Raw genomic sequence first — 17568 nt, 5'->3', positions numbered from 1 at the left:
TACCCAACAAACACAAGGATGAGAATTTTTCATAGGTAACGCCATATCAAATTGGTAGTAAATCCCATCTTCAACATTAATTCAAATGGCCTTGCATATTGCTTGCTTTCAACAAATTTTCCAAAGCATTGTATCCCTGTAGGAATTTATTGAACTCACTCAAAATCAAACTAACTTTTTACTAACTAATCTGTGGTGACTTCTAGCTAACTCAATGTTTATGCAGCCTTGAGTCGATTGAATTTTGTTCCTTCTTCTCGATCAGTAATGAGTTACCTTTTTGTTCACTCAAAGCTGACGCCTATGTAAGCAAAATAAAGTAATAGAACAAATCAAATAAATAAACAGAAAATATATTCACAACTATAAATGTCATTTGGATTTTTAAATAAATATTGTGATTTCAGAGGACTTTTGCATTTTTCCGATCGATTGCAGTAAGTAGCATTTAAATGCATAACTAAAATGCAATTTAATAACTGAAATTTGTATTTTTTATGTAGAACCCATCATAGTGGTATCATTGACGGTATAAATGGAAACTCCAAGTATATTTTTCAATGGGATGTTTGCTGTTTAAAGGTAAGTACTATGTTCAGTTTCCGCAACGAAACTCCGTACAAAACCTAAAGGTTGGTACTATGTTCGGTTTTCAAGTTTAAAACCACTTTATTTTCGCGATTTCCTTAAATAATAAAAATTATAAATGAAAACAAGCATAACATATTCCTGTAAAGTCTTGCCGAAATCTAGAGGAACAACACCCAAAGAAATTTGTTAGTAGGGACAGCAGAAAAGTCTGCTAAAACAGCAGAAAGTCTGCTGAAAAAGGGACAGCAGTCACTGTTTGCTGAAATAGCAAACATTTCCTGCTATTTTTTAAGCTCGATTACACTAAAACATGTTTTATTTTGGCAAAATGTCAACATAGGATATATCCTAATAGAATTAACACAATATTTTATGAATATCTATAGTATTTGACCAAAAATCTGAATATTTATCGAATTGAGGCATAACAGCAAACAAAATGTTTGCTGATCATATTTAGGAGCTTGTAAGTATATTACAGAGCAAAAATATACCAAAAACTACTTTTGGTTCTTAAATATGCTTTGGGGAAAATTTTATAACCTAAAAATTTTATAAATTGTTGTTCATTAGGCCCTGAAGTACAAAAATATAACAGCAGGCATCGACTGTTGTTTTTAGCAGACTTTTTTCTATGAGTGAAGAAATTGAGTTAATTTATCTGCTTTATATTGAACTGTTTTAATAACGTACCCGCGAAAAGCGAACATAGTACTGATCTTAATGGGTATAGTAGTAAAACAATTGATCATTTTCTTCTTATATATTATTATTGTTATTTTTTAGATGCAATTCTTTGTAATAGAGGAAAATGTCCAGAGAAATGCTTTCAAGGCTTTTGGAGTTCCCTGATGAAGCCCACTTGCAGTCAGCGAGCTACAACACAATCTCAAAGGAAAGAAATTCGAAAGAAATTAAGACAACATTCAAACCTAATATTACCAGAACTTATACTTGCGTTATATTATATCTTACATTTTATTCCTTGTAATACAGTTACAAAGACTGAATAAGCTTTTATTTACTTCCGAATAGAGGTGTGCGCGTGAAGGATTTTTCACGCACACTCACGCACGCTCACAAATTCAAAATGTCATTCACGCACGATCACGCACGCCTGTTTTAGAATTGCTCACACTCACGCACGCTCACGAATGAATTCGTAACATTCACGCACGATCACGCACGCCCGTTTTTGAATTGCTCACACTCACGCACGCTCACGAATGAATTCGTAACATTCACGCACGATCACGCACGCCCGTTTTTGAATTGCTCACACTCACGAACGCTCACGAATGAATTCGTAACATTCACGCACGATCACGCACGCCCGTTTTTGGATTGCTCACACTCACGCACGCTCACGAATGAATTCGTAACATTCACGCACGAAGGTTTTTATTGATTCACGCTCACTCACGTTCACGAACCAAAATCCTGCAAAGATAAACACTCACGATTGCAGAATAGTGACTACCGCACGCCCACGACGGGATATATCAACTCACGCACGTTCACGAACAACAAACTTATTCACGCACACTCACGATTCGAAAAAAAAACTACTCACGCACGTTCACGAACAATGAAACGTAAATCCACACACTCACGATTCATAAAAAAACTATTCACGCACGCTCACGATGTAAAATGCAACTCACGAAGGTTCACGATTTAGCGATGTCCGTCTGTCTGTTCGATTTAGCGATGTCCGTCTGTCTGTCTGTCTGTCTGTCTGTTCATGTATTTTTGTGCGCAAAGTACAGGTCGCAGTTTAAGTCCGATCGTCCTCAAATTTGGCATAGGGTCGTTTTTTGGGACAAAGACAATCGCTATTGATTTTGGAAAAAAATCGGTTCAGATTTAGATATAGCTGCCATATATATTTATCCCCGATCTGGTCATAATTGGCGTATTTATCAACCGATGTTCTTCAAATTCAGTACATCCGAATATTTTATGAGTCTCGAAAAACTTGCAAAATATCAGCTAAATCGGTTCAGATTTAGATATAGCTCCCATATATATCTTTCGTCCGATTTAGACTCATATGAACAAAGAGGCCAAAGGTTACTACCGATTTTCGTGAAATTTTGCATAAAGAGTAGAATTGACATTCTACCAATGCTTGGTAAATTTGATTGAAATCGGTTCAGATTTTGATATAGCTCCCATATATATCTTTCGTCCGATTTGCACTTATATGCCCTCAAAAGCCAAAGTTTTGCCGTGATTTAGTTCAAATTTTGCACAGGGAGTACGTAAGTGTACCAAATTTGGTTGAAATCGGTTCAAATTTAGATATAGCTCCCATATATATCTTTCGCCCGATTTATACTCAAATGACTACGGGGGCCAAAGTTAAACACCCATTTACGTGAAATTTTGCAGAGATAACAGAATTATTATTCTAACTATGCATGTCAAATTTAGTCGAAATCGGTTCAGATTATATATAGCTCCCATTATATGTACACCAGAGTTGGGGAAATATGGTAGACTGTTTCATATTTTAGACCTATTTTCAATGAGATTTTCCTCTAATTGACTGGATAGTTTCCTCAGAGAATATATTTAATATGATATTTAAGAGTGTCAAGTTTGATCTAATTTGGTTCAGATTTAGATAAAGCCTCCATATATTCGTTTTTCCGGTTTATACAAATATGGCAAAAATTCCCACACTTGACACAAAATTCTTTGATGATTTCCCCATATCTTAGTCATATCCTAAACACTATAATGCCAGAATTTCCACAGAACGGTTGAGTTTTAAATAAGGCTCCAAGTCGCCCGACTTGACCAAATAATATATCATAACCCATACTTGACTATATATCTTGGCGGGATCTAACCAATATCCCTGTAAAGTCGCCACTGCTAAGTATCAAAAATTGTAAATATTACTAAAATTGCCCTATATCTCGAATACATATGTATCACCTGATCAATCATAAATGCTCTTTTGTATAATTGCATTAAAATTTCTCTCGCTTCATATTTCTCATATTTTTTTACTATGTTAACATTGTGTTTCATCCCAGGGCGTTAGCCGATTTAAATTGTAATTCTAGAGTTTTTGTAAAAGTACAAAAATTGTCTCCATTAAAAGTATTTGTATCTGGAAATGCAAACCTTTATATAGCTCCCAGCAAATTTGAAGTGGTTGAGAGTCTACATAGTGGTGAAGGGTATAATATAGTCGGCTCCGCCCGACTTTAGACTTTACTTACTTGTTCATACATAATTTTTATCGTGAGCAAGACGTTTTTGTAAATATAATTTTTGTCGTGAGCGTAAATAGACTCGAGAACATGTCATTTCTCGTGAGGGTGAATTATTTCGTGAATGTGAATTTTTTCGTGAACGTGAATTTCATCGTGAGCGTGAATTTTTCGTGAATGTCAGTTTCTTCGTGAGCGTGAATTTTTCGTGAACGTGAATTTTTTCGTGAACGTGAATGTCATCGTGAGTGTGAAGTTTTCGTGAATGTGAATTTCTTCGTGAACGTGAATTTCTTCGTGAGCGTGAATTTTGTCGTGAGCGTGAATTTTTCGTGAATGTGAATTTTTTCGTGAACGTGAATTTTGTCGTGAGCGTGATTTTGAAAAAAATTTACTCACGCACATTCACGAACAGAATTTGATGTTCACGCACGATCACGCACGACACATTTTTGTTCAGTCCCATTCACGCACATTCACGTGATTTGGTCAAAATTTCATTCACGAATCACGTGACTCACGCGGGAATCACGCGTGTCACGAAAATTTCGTGTCACGCGCACACCTCTACTTCCGAATAAAATGAATGAAAAATAATAAATAAAAAATATTTTTACTGACCAGATAGCTCACCATAAACTAATCAGTTAGAAGCTAACTTATAGTGTCCTTACGTATTATCAGCCAAAAGCTAACTAATATTGAGCTAACTTTTGGTTAGCTGAAACTTATGCAGAGTTGAGTGAGAACTGACTCGTTCCAATGACAACACGTGTTAAAACTGAATAGGATTTTACATGGGAAATGAGTGATCTTTTGAGTCACCTGCGACTCAGTTTTGATTAACCATTTGTTAGCTTAAAGTCAGCTCAATTTCCTACAGGGAAGTTTAATTTTAAATAGAATAAATTACCTTTTAATTGTATAATAACACATCAAATAATAAGAATATGATGAAAATGTCAATTGTAATTGTTACAAGTATTGCAAATATGACATCGTATGGAGAAACAAATTGGCCTCTAAAAACTATATCCACCGATCCAGGTTAGTCATATGTTTGCAACACCCAGAAGGACGAGATAGACACATGGCGCTGAGTCCTTCAGTCCACATTTTGAAATCAATCACAATTTTAGTTCGTGTTTTTGTCAGAATAAAAACCTATTGATTTTGGAAGAAATCGGTTCAGTTTTAGATATAGATCCCATATATATATTTGATTTAATGCTCGTCATCAGAACTTTTGCAGGCCTAATTAGTAAATGTAATACATTGCTGCATAATTAAGCCAGTACATCTTCTTGATTCCATTTCCAATTTCCCCAGCACCCTATAGTTTAAATTCTGAGTAGAAAAGCACCATTAGTTAGTAGTGTGGACTCTTACTGTTTTTGTGATTAAAGAAAAAGATATTTTTCGTATAATTTAATAATGTTCAGTTTTTTGTTACTTAAATGTTATATGAAAATGAATTAAATGATAAGATCAATAATAGTTACAGGAGTTAAAAAAATATATATATATATAATTCCTCATAAGGTTTTGTAGTTTGTATACATATAAAATAATTCCTAAAAAGGCTCTTCCGGGCAATGTGTCTATTATCCTCCTCAGGACGATGTCACTGATGGCGTGTTTTTGTTTTAGTGGATGCTTATACTTTTTGAGTTTGCTTTGCCTTTTTTTGTTGTTTATAACTAATGGAGTTTAAGTTTAAGTAAAAAATGTATTTAGTAAATTTATTCGGTTGCTGCCATAGCTCGGGCCTGAGCACGCACACGTTTCTCATATTCCAAACGATTCTGACAATAGATTGTGTATGCTTCCGCTTGGGCAGGATCTTTAATATTGGGCTCATTGAGTAGGTCCTGTATACCTAAGAGAATTTGTTTAATGGTAATGGCGGGACGCCAATCCTTTTCCTCATCCAATAGCGACAAGCACACTGTTCCCGATGGATAGACATTCGGATGAAACAATGGGGGTTCAAATTTACATTTTGGTGGTGAGGTTGGGTAATCGTCCTTGAAGATCATACGCAATTTGTAGAGACCTCCTTCCCAGGGAGTGCCTTTCTTTCCGGGAATGGCGCATTCCCAGATCATAAGATTCAATGTGCCATCAGGATTTTTGGCAGGACGGGCTACAAAACCGAATGGATGATCCTTACGCCAGGCTTTTCGTTCTTCTCCTAAACGCGTGATGGCTATTCCAGACATTCTGTTTCGGGGCTGCTTGAAATATTTCCTTCTTCAGAAGTTTGTGTGCCTATCGTTTTTTTTGTTGGTCTTTTGTGCTTTGCTATAAATTTCTGTTAAATAGAAGTACAATTTACAAGAATTTCATTAAAAATGTATACCTTCACCACAATTACCTTAAGCTACAACACTGAATTTCTTGTTTACTTGGTTCTTTTTCTTATTTTTTTGCAAAATTATTAGCCCGCAATTTTTCACACAAGTAAAAAATGCGTTAGCCTTCGTGTTAGTGTTGGGAAAGTAACGGGTATTTGATTACAAGTACTCGTTACTGACTAATTTTTTGAGTACTCGTTACAATTAAATGAGTACTCAATATCTTCCAATCCAATCCAATTAAAAAATTGATTGAAACTGAAAATATAATCAGTAAACAACTATATACGGCCGTAAGTTCGGCCAGGCCGAATCTTATCTACACTCCATCATGGATTGCGTAGAAACTTCTACAAAAAACTGTCATACATAATCGTAGTACTTGGGTTGTGGTAATACTTACCGATGGCAATGTATCAACTTCCTAACATCATCTTCTAAAGCTGAGTACTATGGTCAGTTTTCAAGCTGAAAATCTGTTTGTTTTCACGGTTACTTTTTTTTAATTAATTAACATAGAAATATAAAATTATTTGCAATCAATTCCTTGGATCTTTTCCATCCATTATTTGGCAAGACTTGATTAAAATATAATCGTCTTCATAAATATATTTGTACTTTAACTTTAAGGTGAGTATTAAAATCGAGTTTAGCCGGTAAAATCGCTAAAGTGAAAACTAAATCAGTAAGAAAAATGCTTGAAATTATACGTATATGTTGCAAATTTTATTATAACTTGATGGGGAAAAGCCCAAAGCAAATTTTATCAAAGTTTGTATTCCTTAAAATGGATTATTAAAGAAAAGTAATCGTGAAAAAATGACGTTTTTAGCGGCTAAACTCGGACTTAATACCCACCTTTAGCCGCTAAAATCGCTAAAGTGAAAACTAAATCAGTAAGAAAAATGCATGAAATTATACATATTTGTTGCAAATTTTATTATAACTTGATGGGGAAAAGCCCAAAGCAAATTTTCACAAAGTTTGTATTCCTTAAAACGGATTATTAAAGAAAAGTAATCGTGAAAAAATGACGTTTTTAGGTGGGTATTAAGTTCGAGTTTAGCCGCTATAAAGCTAATACTATGTTCAGTTTTCAAGCTGAAAACTAGCTTGTTTTCACGGTTACTTTTTTTAATTAATTAATTTAGAAATATAAAATTATTTGCAATCAATTTCTTGGATCTTTTCCATCCACTATTTGGCAAGACTTGATCAAAATATAATCATCTTCATAAATATATTTGTACTTTTAATTTAGTGTTTTGGTGAAAAAACCGAACATAGTACTCACCTTAAACTCGAACTTAATACTCACGTTTGAGCGGCTAAAGGTGAGTACTATGTTCGAGTTTTTCACCAAAACACTAAATTAAAAGTGCAAAAATATATATGAAGATGATAACATTTTTATCAAGTCTCTTCAAATTATGGATGGAAAATATCCAATGTATTGATTGTGGACCACTTTATATTTATAATTTAATTAATTTAAAAAAGTAACCGTGAAAACAAGCTGGTTTTCAGCTTGAAAACTAAACATAGTACTCACCTTAAAGGTGAGTACTATGTTCGGGTTTTTCACCAAAACACTAAACTAAAAGTAAAAAAATAGGTATGAAGACGATTATATTTTGATCAAGTCTTAAGGCCGGTACTCTGTTCGGTTTTCGCGTTGAAACTCCATACAAAACCAAAACATGCGAAAAACTAGCGAAATTTTTTCCATTTGTGGTACTTTGTTTTTTTCATGTTGAAAAACTGACGTAACTCGCGTAGTCAGTATTTTCATAACATGGCGCCATTTGCAATGTGAATTAAGAAATAATTTATTTATTAAACTGATTTTTGTGAATTTATAACACAAAAGTGGATCTGATTATTATTTAAAAATGTAATCTGATGATTGATAAAACAAAGTATAACATGGAGTTGTATTTCCATAATAAACTAGTAACAATATCTAGCCGCTCCCTACTATATGGTAGAATATAAATAATGTACATATATAACATGAAATTTTAACACAAATGTTAACAAAATAAAATCTTTATTTGGTGAATTATATTTTACAATCGTTTCATTTGTACTGGGCATCGGGATAATAAACACGAAACATAATTTAAACAAAAGGAGGCACAGCAATTGATGTTCCAAACAAGCATTAGCACTTCAAGCAACATGTATAGTACCGAGGTAGCAATGAATGGAATCACAAGAATTAATTGCTATGTTCCAAAAAATAAAATGCAGTACTGTAAAATTAGTTTTTTAATTCAATAGATATTTGTAAAATAACTTCGCCTGCTTCTTCTTTTTCAAATTATTTATTTTGTATGCGTGTGTGTGTAAATCGAGCAACTAGTTGCGTATGTATATGTAATCATTTCGTGACAGTCTGCGATGTTGTCAATACATTTCTACGAAATAAACGCAAAAAAGACCCAAAATGGCTGTTTTTTTCCCTCAAATATATTGTCAACACTATCATTTTTCAAAGCGAAACAATGATTTAGGGTAGGTACTATGTTCGGTTTTCGAGTTGAAAACCACTTTATTTTCGCGATTACTTTTCCTTAAATAATCAAAATTATAAATGAAAACAAACTTATTCCTGTAAAGTCTTGCCGAAATCTAGAGGAACAAGAAACTACGCATCAATTGAGTTAATTTGTCTGTTTTATATTGAACTGTTTTAATAAAGTAACCACGAAAATTTCAACGCGAAAAGCGAACATAGTACTTACCTTTAGGGGAACTTTTTTCGCACCAACAAACAGAGTACCGGCCTTTACCAAATAAAGGTGTGTACTATGTTCTGTTTTCGAGTTGAAAACCACTTTATTTTCGCGATTACTTTTCCTTAAATAATCAAAATTGTAAATGATAACAAACATATTCCCATAATATCTTGCCGAAATTTAGAGGAACAAGAGACTGTGTATCAATTGAATTAATTTATCTGCTTTATATTGAACTGTATTAATAAAGTAACCGCGAAAATTTCAACTCGAAAAGCGAACATAGTACTTACCTTAATGGAAGGAAAAGATCCAAGGAATTGATTGCAAATAATTTTATATTTCTATATTAATTAATTAAAAAAGTAACCGTGAAAACAAGCTGGTTTTCAGCTTGAAAACTGAACATAGTACTCAGCTTATGGAATAACTTACAATATAGAAGATGATGTTAGGAAGTTGATACATTGCCATCGGTAAGTATTACCACAACCCAAGTAGTACGACTATGGATGAAAGTTTTTTGTAGTAGTTGCTACGCAATCCATGATGGAAGGTACATAAGATTCGGCCTGGCCGAACTTACGGCCGTATATAGTTGTTTACTGATTATGTTTTCAGTTTCAATCAATTTTTTAATTGGATTGGATTGGAAGATATTGAGTACTCATTTAATTGTAACGACTACTCAAAAAATTAGTCAGTAACGAGTACTTGTAATCAAATACCCGTTACTTTCCCAACACTAACACGAAGGTTAACGCATTTTTTTACTTGTGTGAAAAAATTGCAAACAGGGCTAAGAATTTTGCAAAAAAAAAAATAAGAAAAAGAACCCAAGTAAACAAGAAATTCAGTGTTGTAGCTTAAGGTAATTGTGGTGAAGGTATACATTTTTAATGAACTTCTTGTAAATTGTGCTTCTATTTAACAGAAATTTATAGCAAAGCACAGACGCGTGCCTATTAAAAGACCAACAAAAAAACCAGCATAATAGAAAAACGGCACACAAACTTCTGAAGAAGGAAATATTTCAAGCAGCCCCGAAGCAGAATGTCTGGTATAGCCATCACGCGTTTAGGAGAAGAACGAAAAGCCTGGCGTAAGGATCATCCATTCGGTTTTGTAGCCCGTCCTGCCAAAAATCCTGATGGCACATTGAATCTTATGATCTGGGAATGCGCCATTCCCGGAAAGAAAGGCACTCCCTGGGAAGGAGGTCTCTACAAATTGCGTATGATCTTCAAGGATGATTATCCAACCTCACCACCAAAATGTAAATTTGAACCCCCATTGTTTCATCCGAATGTCTATCCATCGGGAACAGTGTGTTTGTCGCTATTGGATGAGGAAAAGGATTGGCGTCCCGCCATTACCATTAAACAAATTCTCTTAGGTATCCAGGACCTACTCAATGAACCCAATATTAAAGATCCTGCCCAAGCGGAAGCATACACAATCTATTGTCAGAATCGTTTGGAATATGAGAAACGTGTGCGTGCTCAGGCCCGAGCTATGGCAGCAACCGAATAAATTTACTAAATACATTTTTTTTACTTAAACTTAAACTCCATTAGTTATAAACAACAACAAAAAAGGCAAAGCAAACTCAAAAAGTATAAGCATCCACTAAAAAACTGAAACACGAAACAAAAACAAACACGCCATCAGTGACATCGTCCTGAGGAGGATAATAGACACATTGCCCGGAAGAGCCTTTTAAGAATTATTTTATATGTATACAAACTATAAAACCATATGAGGAATTATATATATATTTTTAACTCCTGTAACTATTATTGATCTTATCATTTAATTCATTTTCATATAACATTTAAGTAACAAAAAACTGAACATTTTTAAATTTATACGAAAAATATCTTTTTCTTTAATGACAAAAACAGTAAGAGTTTTGTCCCTGGTTGCCCACACTACTAACTAACTACTTACACAATTCATTTCCAATCCTTTTCGCTAGCTTTTAAATTTCCTTTCGATTTTTTCATGATTTCATGAAAACGTCATCGTCGCTTGTACGTACTCTCTAGCCACTCTAGCTCCCCCCTTGGCATTGTCAGGAAATGAAGTGTTGGGGATAATGCAAATTAATGGAACAGTTTTAAGGTAATTTTAATGCGAACATATATATATGAGAATAAAAACTACTGAAACAAACTAAGAAACAGTTACAGAATTCTTTTGGGCAAACATGCAGGGATAATGGTGCTTCTCTACTAAAAAATTTCAACTATATGGTGCTCGGGAAATTGGAAATGGAATCAAGAAGCTGTACTAGGCTTAATTATGCAGCAATATATTACATTTACTAACTAGTCCTGCAAAAATTCTGATGACGAGCATTAAATCAGAGATTTTTTTAACGATTAGTTCGTCTCGAGACAAACGAAAATTCCACTAACAGGCAAATAGTCACTATATTTGCATAAACATTCTATGTGGGATTGTATGAGCGTGCGTGTGTGTGTTGTGCTCACGTGAGTGAGTGATCATTCACGATCGGAATAGGGTACTTACGGCCGTCGTGACTCACTGAAGTTGTCCTGACGAGTTATATTTGAAATCTACTTCTTGTGTGTGGGTAGAAGGAAATTTCTAGTTAAAAACGTGAGCTCGTGAGATAAATTAAAAAAATACATTGTTAGAATGGCAAGAATTGTAAGCGTGATTTACTATTATCGAATAGACTAATTTCGTGACTAACGTATGGCATTTATTAAATTAGTCACCTGCTCACCTCAAGTATAGCCGCTAAAATCGGCTAAACTCGAACTTAATACTCACCTATAAGTAAAAGTACCCGAGTAAACCTCAACACAATAAAGAATATGAGGCATTATAAAAGCATGCACTATTTTCTTCTTCATACATTGAGGGAGACATAACATAGCTCCATATTGTACAGTTTCCTAAGTGTAAAGTTAACCTTAGAAATAATAAAATTAATATGACTTTCAAACTTTAATTTCCTATCAACAACCACTCCAAGACATTTAAGCTCGTCCACAAATTCTATGTAAGCTCCATTATAACATATGGAAACAGATCTATCACCACTACCGAACCACATCGCCCTTGTCTTATTAACATTCACAGACAACTTATTTACCCCCATCCATTCCCCCAAGTTACTCATGGAGTAATCAATTGTACTTTGTAACACCTCAACAAAGCCAGAGGAACTTTTAAAAAGAATTTGTACATCATCGGCAAATGCAAACATTGAACAGTTAGAACATAAAAGAGAATTAAACAAATCATTTATGAACAAAATAAATAGTAACGGACCAAGGACGGACCCCTGTGGCACCCCACTTCTTACCACCATCAAACTAGAACAGCGACCGCTGCTACACACATATTGAAATCTACAAGACAGGTAGGACATCAATTTTTTCTAAATCCCGACTGACAATTATAGATTTCATGGATACATAATCACTGATTTGATTTTTTATAATATGCTCCATAACTTTGGATAAGATAGACATAATAGAGATTGGTCCATAACTGTCCGTAGCATCATTTTTGCGTATAGGGATAATCTTCGCACATTTCCATCTTTCAGGGAAAGAAGACGTCATTAGAACTGTATTGACAAGATGTAACAAATGTACACTTATATACGCAAATAAACGTTTGAGAAAATTTAATTGAATGCCATCAGACCCCACTGCTCTTGACTTAATCATCGAAAATGCATTAAATAAATCAGCAGCCGTATCTGAACGAAACGAATGTCCACTGTCCGCAACAGGAAAAGATGGAAAACTTTGGCTCCTTGAGCCCTGAAATGAAGAGAATCTTCTATTCATCTCCTCCAGGTCAATATCAATTATGTCCTTATTCCTACCAACCCCATAGTCATTAAGAGTTTGTCACATTTCTTTAACAGTCTTACAATCAAATAATCTGTAATGGGCCGCAGCATTAATTCTTCTTATTATACGCTTAGTTCTATTACGCTGCTTGCAATAAACCCTCCAATTTTCACTAGATGGTTCTCAAACAAATCTAGATGAAAAGGACAATTGAGTAGGTATATTAACTTTTTCATTCCGTTTGTAACACATCGATATATTGGTACCATGCTTCAATCCGTGCGTTGATGAAAGGGTTGAATTTGACTATTCGAGCTTTTGATTTCAAAGAGAAATTTCAACTCTTCAATCATGGGAAGCATTGAACGTCCGATGTAATTCTAACTTACGACCCCATAAAATATATATACTCTGGGTCGTCGTTAAATTCTTAGTCGATCTAGATATTTTTGTCCGTCTGTGGGTGTCACGCTAACTTACGAACGAAACAAGCTATCGACTTGAAACAAATCGACAAATGGGCCATTTCGGACCACGTTTGCGAATAGCCCCCATATAAATCAATCCCTAGATTTGGTTTGCGGATGCTCTAGGAGGAGTAAATTTTATCAGATTTGGTTGAAATTTGTTACGTGGTATTAATATATGATCTCTAACAACCATGCAAAAATTGGTCCATATCGGTCCATAATTATATACATAATTATATACAGTTTTATACACCTCAATATATACGTATGCTTCTAGCAAAGTCTTACTTGATGCCAATTCTTCTCTACGGCTGTGAATTATTTTGCAACACTGATACTGTTAGTAAACGTCGCCTTGAAAATGCATTTAGTGCCATAATAAGATATGTCTATGGAATCAAACGTTTTGAGAGCTGTTCTAATTTCAAAAGTAACTTATATGGCGTTGACTTCTCCCAACTCTTGAAAATAAGAACTTTAATCCTCCTGCACAAAATTGTTTATACAAAAGAGCCTATATATCTGTACAGCAAATTACGATTCGGAAGAACAAACAGAAGAATGTTGATTATACCACAACAGTACCAACTCTTAGTGTCTGAATGGCATTTCTTTAATACTGCTACCCGTCTTTGGAACTCATTACCTCCATCAATCCAATTCATTGGCGACGCTAAGACCTTTAAAAAATCAATTTTTAACTATTTTTCAAACTTATCGTAGCTTTTTATTGTCTTTTTTGAGTTTTTAAATTTAACTTTGTTTTTCTTTAAATTTATTCTTATTTAATTTTTATTTTTAATTTTAAATTCTTGTTTTTATTATTATAAATATTAGGTTTGTTCGCGTACTTTTCCAGTAAAAAATATCCAGTAAAAACCAGCAAGAGAGTAAAAACCGTTTTTACTCTCTTTGCTTTGTTTTTGCTCTCTTGCCACAAAAAGTACGCGAACGCCATCCAGTAAAAACTTGCAAATAAAACAGATCAGGTGATTGTATTTTATGTTTCAAATACGTAAACCAAGAAAAATGAATAAAAGAAAATTGGACGTAATTTGCTCACCGGGAACATACAAAAGAATTTCTTTCGGTAAGTATGATACAAGAAATAAATAAATTCAAGAAAATGTAACTTTCGGACATTTTACAGATGAGGAATACCAGCAAAATGTGGTGGACGAAATTGCTGGTGATAGTTTTGAGGAAGTAGTTTTCACCCAGAGTGAAGATGACTTTCTTTACCCCCACCAAGAGTTCCACGTTGAAAATGAAGTCATCACTTGCACCAACGACGATGAAGGAGCCGGGAAGTCCGTGTGGATTGAGCCAGCAGTAAAATTTTTGATATCCAAAGTGAAAGAATTACGGCCAAAAGTGGGAAAATCGGCCAGCCTAAAAAATAAAAAACAAATGTGGATAAAGATTTCAGAAGAATTGTGTTCACTTGGATACAATTTCAATTCTCAACAAGTGGAAACCAAGTATTTCAGTTTGGAACGGAAATACAAACGCACACAACTTTACAACTCTAAGACTGGTCGGAATAGGCAGACGTGCCCTTATCAAAGGTAAATTAAAAAATGCATGCACATGTTTGTTAAGAATCTAATACCATTATGTCCTTTCGTTTTGCAGCGAATTGGACGATCTTTTGCAGGAAAAAAGTCTATAAATCCAGATTTTGTACTCGACAGTGAAGCGGAAGTGTCTTCGGCGGATTTAAAACTCATCGAAGGCCCAAATTTATCTGAAACAGGTACAAAAATTTCGTTTGGAATTTTAAGGGTACGCCTTACACGGAAAAAATCGTCCTATTTCGAAAATAATTCGGTTAATGACGTTTTGTTATTATTTATTCTAATACCTCATTCACATTACAATTTCAAAATCCACTTTTACTAGATTCAACTGTCATTTGCCTTATAAAAAGTAGATTTCAAATCTGAAATGTAGATTTTGAGTGTAATGTGATCCTATAACAAATTTCAATGTCGATACATATTCTTTGCATGCGTCATCATTCTATTGTAATATTTATTGGTAGTAAAACGATACCGTCCAGGACTAATTTGTTTCTCAATTTAGATGTAGATTTATAGATCACAATGCCAGCAAGCCCGTAGCAATACGGACTTGAGTCTTGGGTCCACTTAACCAGGTTTTTCATGTTATAATATTTTTTATATTTTTCGAAGATCCATGTAGTTCATCATCAAGAAAACGGAAAACAGCCCTTCAACAATTCATAGACATGTCTGAAGAACATGCAAAAAAAAGAGAAGAGAGTGATGCAATTCTACAACAAACATTAGAACAAAGTATGAAACAAAGAGAAGAACGTGCCGAACGAAAAGAAGCTCTGGAGAAGAAGAAAGTGGATTTGCTTGAAACCCTAGTGAACATATTGAAAAAATAATTTGTTTATCAATACTTCCAAGATATTTAATTTATCAATTTCTAACTTACAGTTTAGTTAACCAAAATGAACATTTGGTATTTTCACCATATTTCTAAAATTTAAAATACAACATGAAAATTACAAAATATGTTTTATTTAGTGAAATGAAATAGTTTTAAAATAATTTTCAGTGTAAATGAATTTTTTTATTTTTTTCTATTTCGTCTTTGTAATAGAAATATTCACAAAAAATAATTAACAGTGCAAACAATGTTTCTTTCTATAAAAATAAATAGTATTACTCTATGTGAAATAAATACAGTAATCCCTCGTTTTATTGAAATTTATAGTGAATTTTTAGTAATTTGAGGTCCCTGAATCCAAATCTGCATTTATTTTTTTCTATCAGCTCGATTTTTCGAGATATACCGTTATGGCCAAAATTAAGGCACTTTCGCTACATAAATTGGAATAACTTGAAAACAGTTCAACATATTAAATTAAAAAATCAGAAAATCCCTAACAATGTTCTCTTTTAGCCGTCTTTCCTTGAACGATATCTCCAAAACTACTTGAAAAATTGAAAAACAATGTAAAGACGGCTAAAAGAGAATATTGCTAGGGATTTTCTGATTTTTTTTAATTTAATATGTTGAACTGTTTTCAAGTTATTCCAATTTATATAGCGGAAGTGTCTTAATTTTGAACATAACGGTATATCTCGCAAAATCGAGCTGATAGAAAAAAAAACAAATGCAGATTTGGATTCAGAGTTCTTAAAAACAATATTCATATAAGGTAGATAAAACAAAAAATTTAACGACGTAAATCGAAACAACGTAAATCGAGGGATTGCTGTATTCTCTAGTCGATATGATTACCTTACTATATTTTTAAATGTAGAGCTATAATTAAAAGTTAAATAAATTAAAATTAATTCTTTGTAGTAAGTACATCTTGTATTGATTTTGATATTGCGTTTCGCACGTCATCTCCACGCGAAATGTTGTCGTTATCTGGATAATCATCCATAAAATCTTCTTCCTCTTCCTGGAATGCAGTTGGCTCAAAATGCATACCATCTTCGTTAGCAATGTTATGAAGAACACAGCAGGCTCTTATAAAATGGCAAAGTTTTCTCATTCCTCGCAATTTGCAGTAGTATAACTGCCGGAATCGTTGCTTTAGTATTCCAAATGAGTGTTCAATTTTAATTCTACCAGTACTCAGTTTCATATTGAACTCTTTTTGAGCCTTTCTAAGATGCCCGTTGTCCTTGTAAGGTGTAACGATGTATTTATTGCAAGGATATGCTGAATCACCTAGTAAATAATAATCTGAAAATAAAGAATTAAGGAAAGTCTAAACTTGTAGACATGTCCAACCTCCACAATATGACGGTAACTTGTTATATATTGGTGAATTCTTCAGAACCCAACTATCGTGGCATGATCCAGGATATCCGACAAATACATTTATGAAATTATTGCGTTCATCACATATTCCCTGTAAGCAAACTGTTACGTTCCCTTTTCTATCAATATATTCATCTTTTCCAGATTTTGGTGGGTCAATGACTACATGGGTACCATCAATACAACCTGTAATTGGAAACATTGGATTAATAATTTAAAAACAAAACTGTACAAAGTTCTACCTATAGCTTTTGGTATCATACATTTCTCTGCAAAGTATTTAGATGATTCCTCCTTCTTTTCATCTGACGGCCATCGTATAATTTCTGGACTCAAACTGCTAAAAAACAAAGACACCCTATTTATTATAGCGCTTATTGTTGAAAGGGACATATTGAATCGATCAGACAGATCTCGAAAACTGCAAGATTCATGACCAGCAAACCATAAAAAACATAAAACTTGAACATTTGCTGGAATTCGTTTATCGGAACGAAGCATTTCATAGTGGGGCCATTTGGAAAAGAGAT

At 33.8% G+C, this 17568-nt stretch overlaps 3 protein-coding genes across 3 annotated transcripts; 2 read left to right on the top strand and 1 right to left on the bottom strand.

The window, feature by feature from the left end:
• Positions 1-5233: 5233 nt before the first annotated feature.
• Positions 5234-6324, bottom strand: lwr (ubiquitin conjugating enzyme lesswright). Its single transcript, XM_075297142.1, has 2 exons — positions 6196-6324; positions 5234-6132 (listed from the first exon to the last, which is right to left on the bottom strand). The coding sequence occupies exon 2, from the start codon at positions 6038-6040 to the stop codon at positions 5561-5563; it is 480 nt and encodes a 159-aa protein (XP_075153257.1). The 5' UTR covers positions 6041-6132; positions 6196-6324; the 3' UTR covers positions 5234-5560.
• Positions 6325-9628: 3304 nt separating this feature from the next.
• On the top strand, positions 9629-11099 carry LOC142226894 (SUMO-conjugating enzyme UBC9-B). Its single transcript, XM_075297141.1, has 2 exons — positions 9629-9787; positions 9851-11099. The coding sequence occupies exon 2, from the start codon at positions 9970-9972 to the stop codon at positions 10447-10449; it is 480 nt and encodes a 159-aa protein (XP_075153256.1). The 5' UTR covers positions 9629-9787; positions 9851-9969; the 3' UTR covers positions 10450-11099.
• Positions 11100-14058: 2959 nt separating this feature from the next.
• LOC142226893 (uncharacterized) lies at positions 14059-15948 on the top strand. The gene is made up of 4 exons (XM_075297139.1): positions 14059-14315; positions 14376-14793; positions 14861-14981; positions 15421-15948. Exons 1-3 carry the CDS (start codon positions 14228-14230, stop codon positions 14895-14897), a joined length of 543 nt encoding a protein of 180 aa, XP_075153254.1. The 5' UTR covers positions 14059-14227; the 3' UTR covers positions 14898-14981; positions 15421-15948.
• Positions 15949-17568: the final 1620 nt, after the last annotated feature.

Source organism: Haematobia irritans, chromosome 2 (genome assembly GCF_050003625.1).
Source record: "Haematobia irritans isolate KBUSLIRL chromosome 2, ASM5000362v1, whole genome shotgun sequence".
Taxonomy (NCBI): Eukaryota; Metazoa; Arthropoda; class Insecta; order Diptera; family Muscidae; genus Haematobia; species Haematobia irritans.
This window is presented reverse-complemented; position numbering and strand designations above follow the sequence as displayed.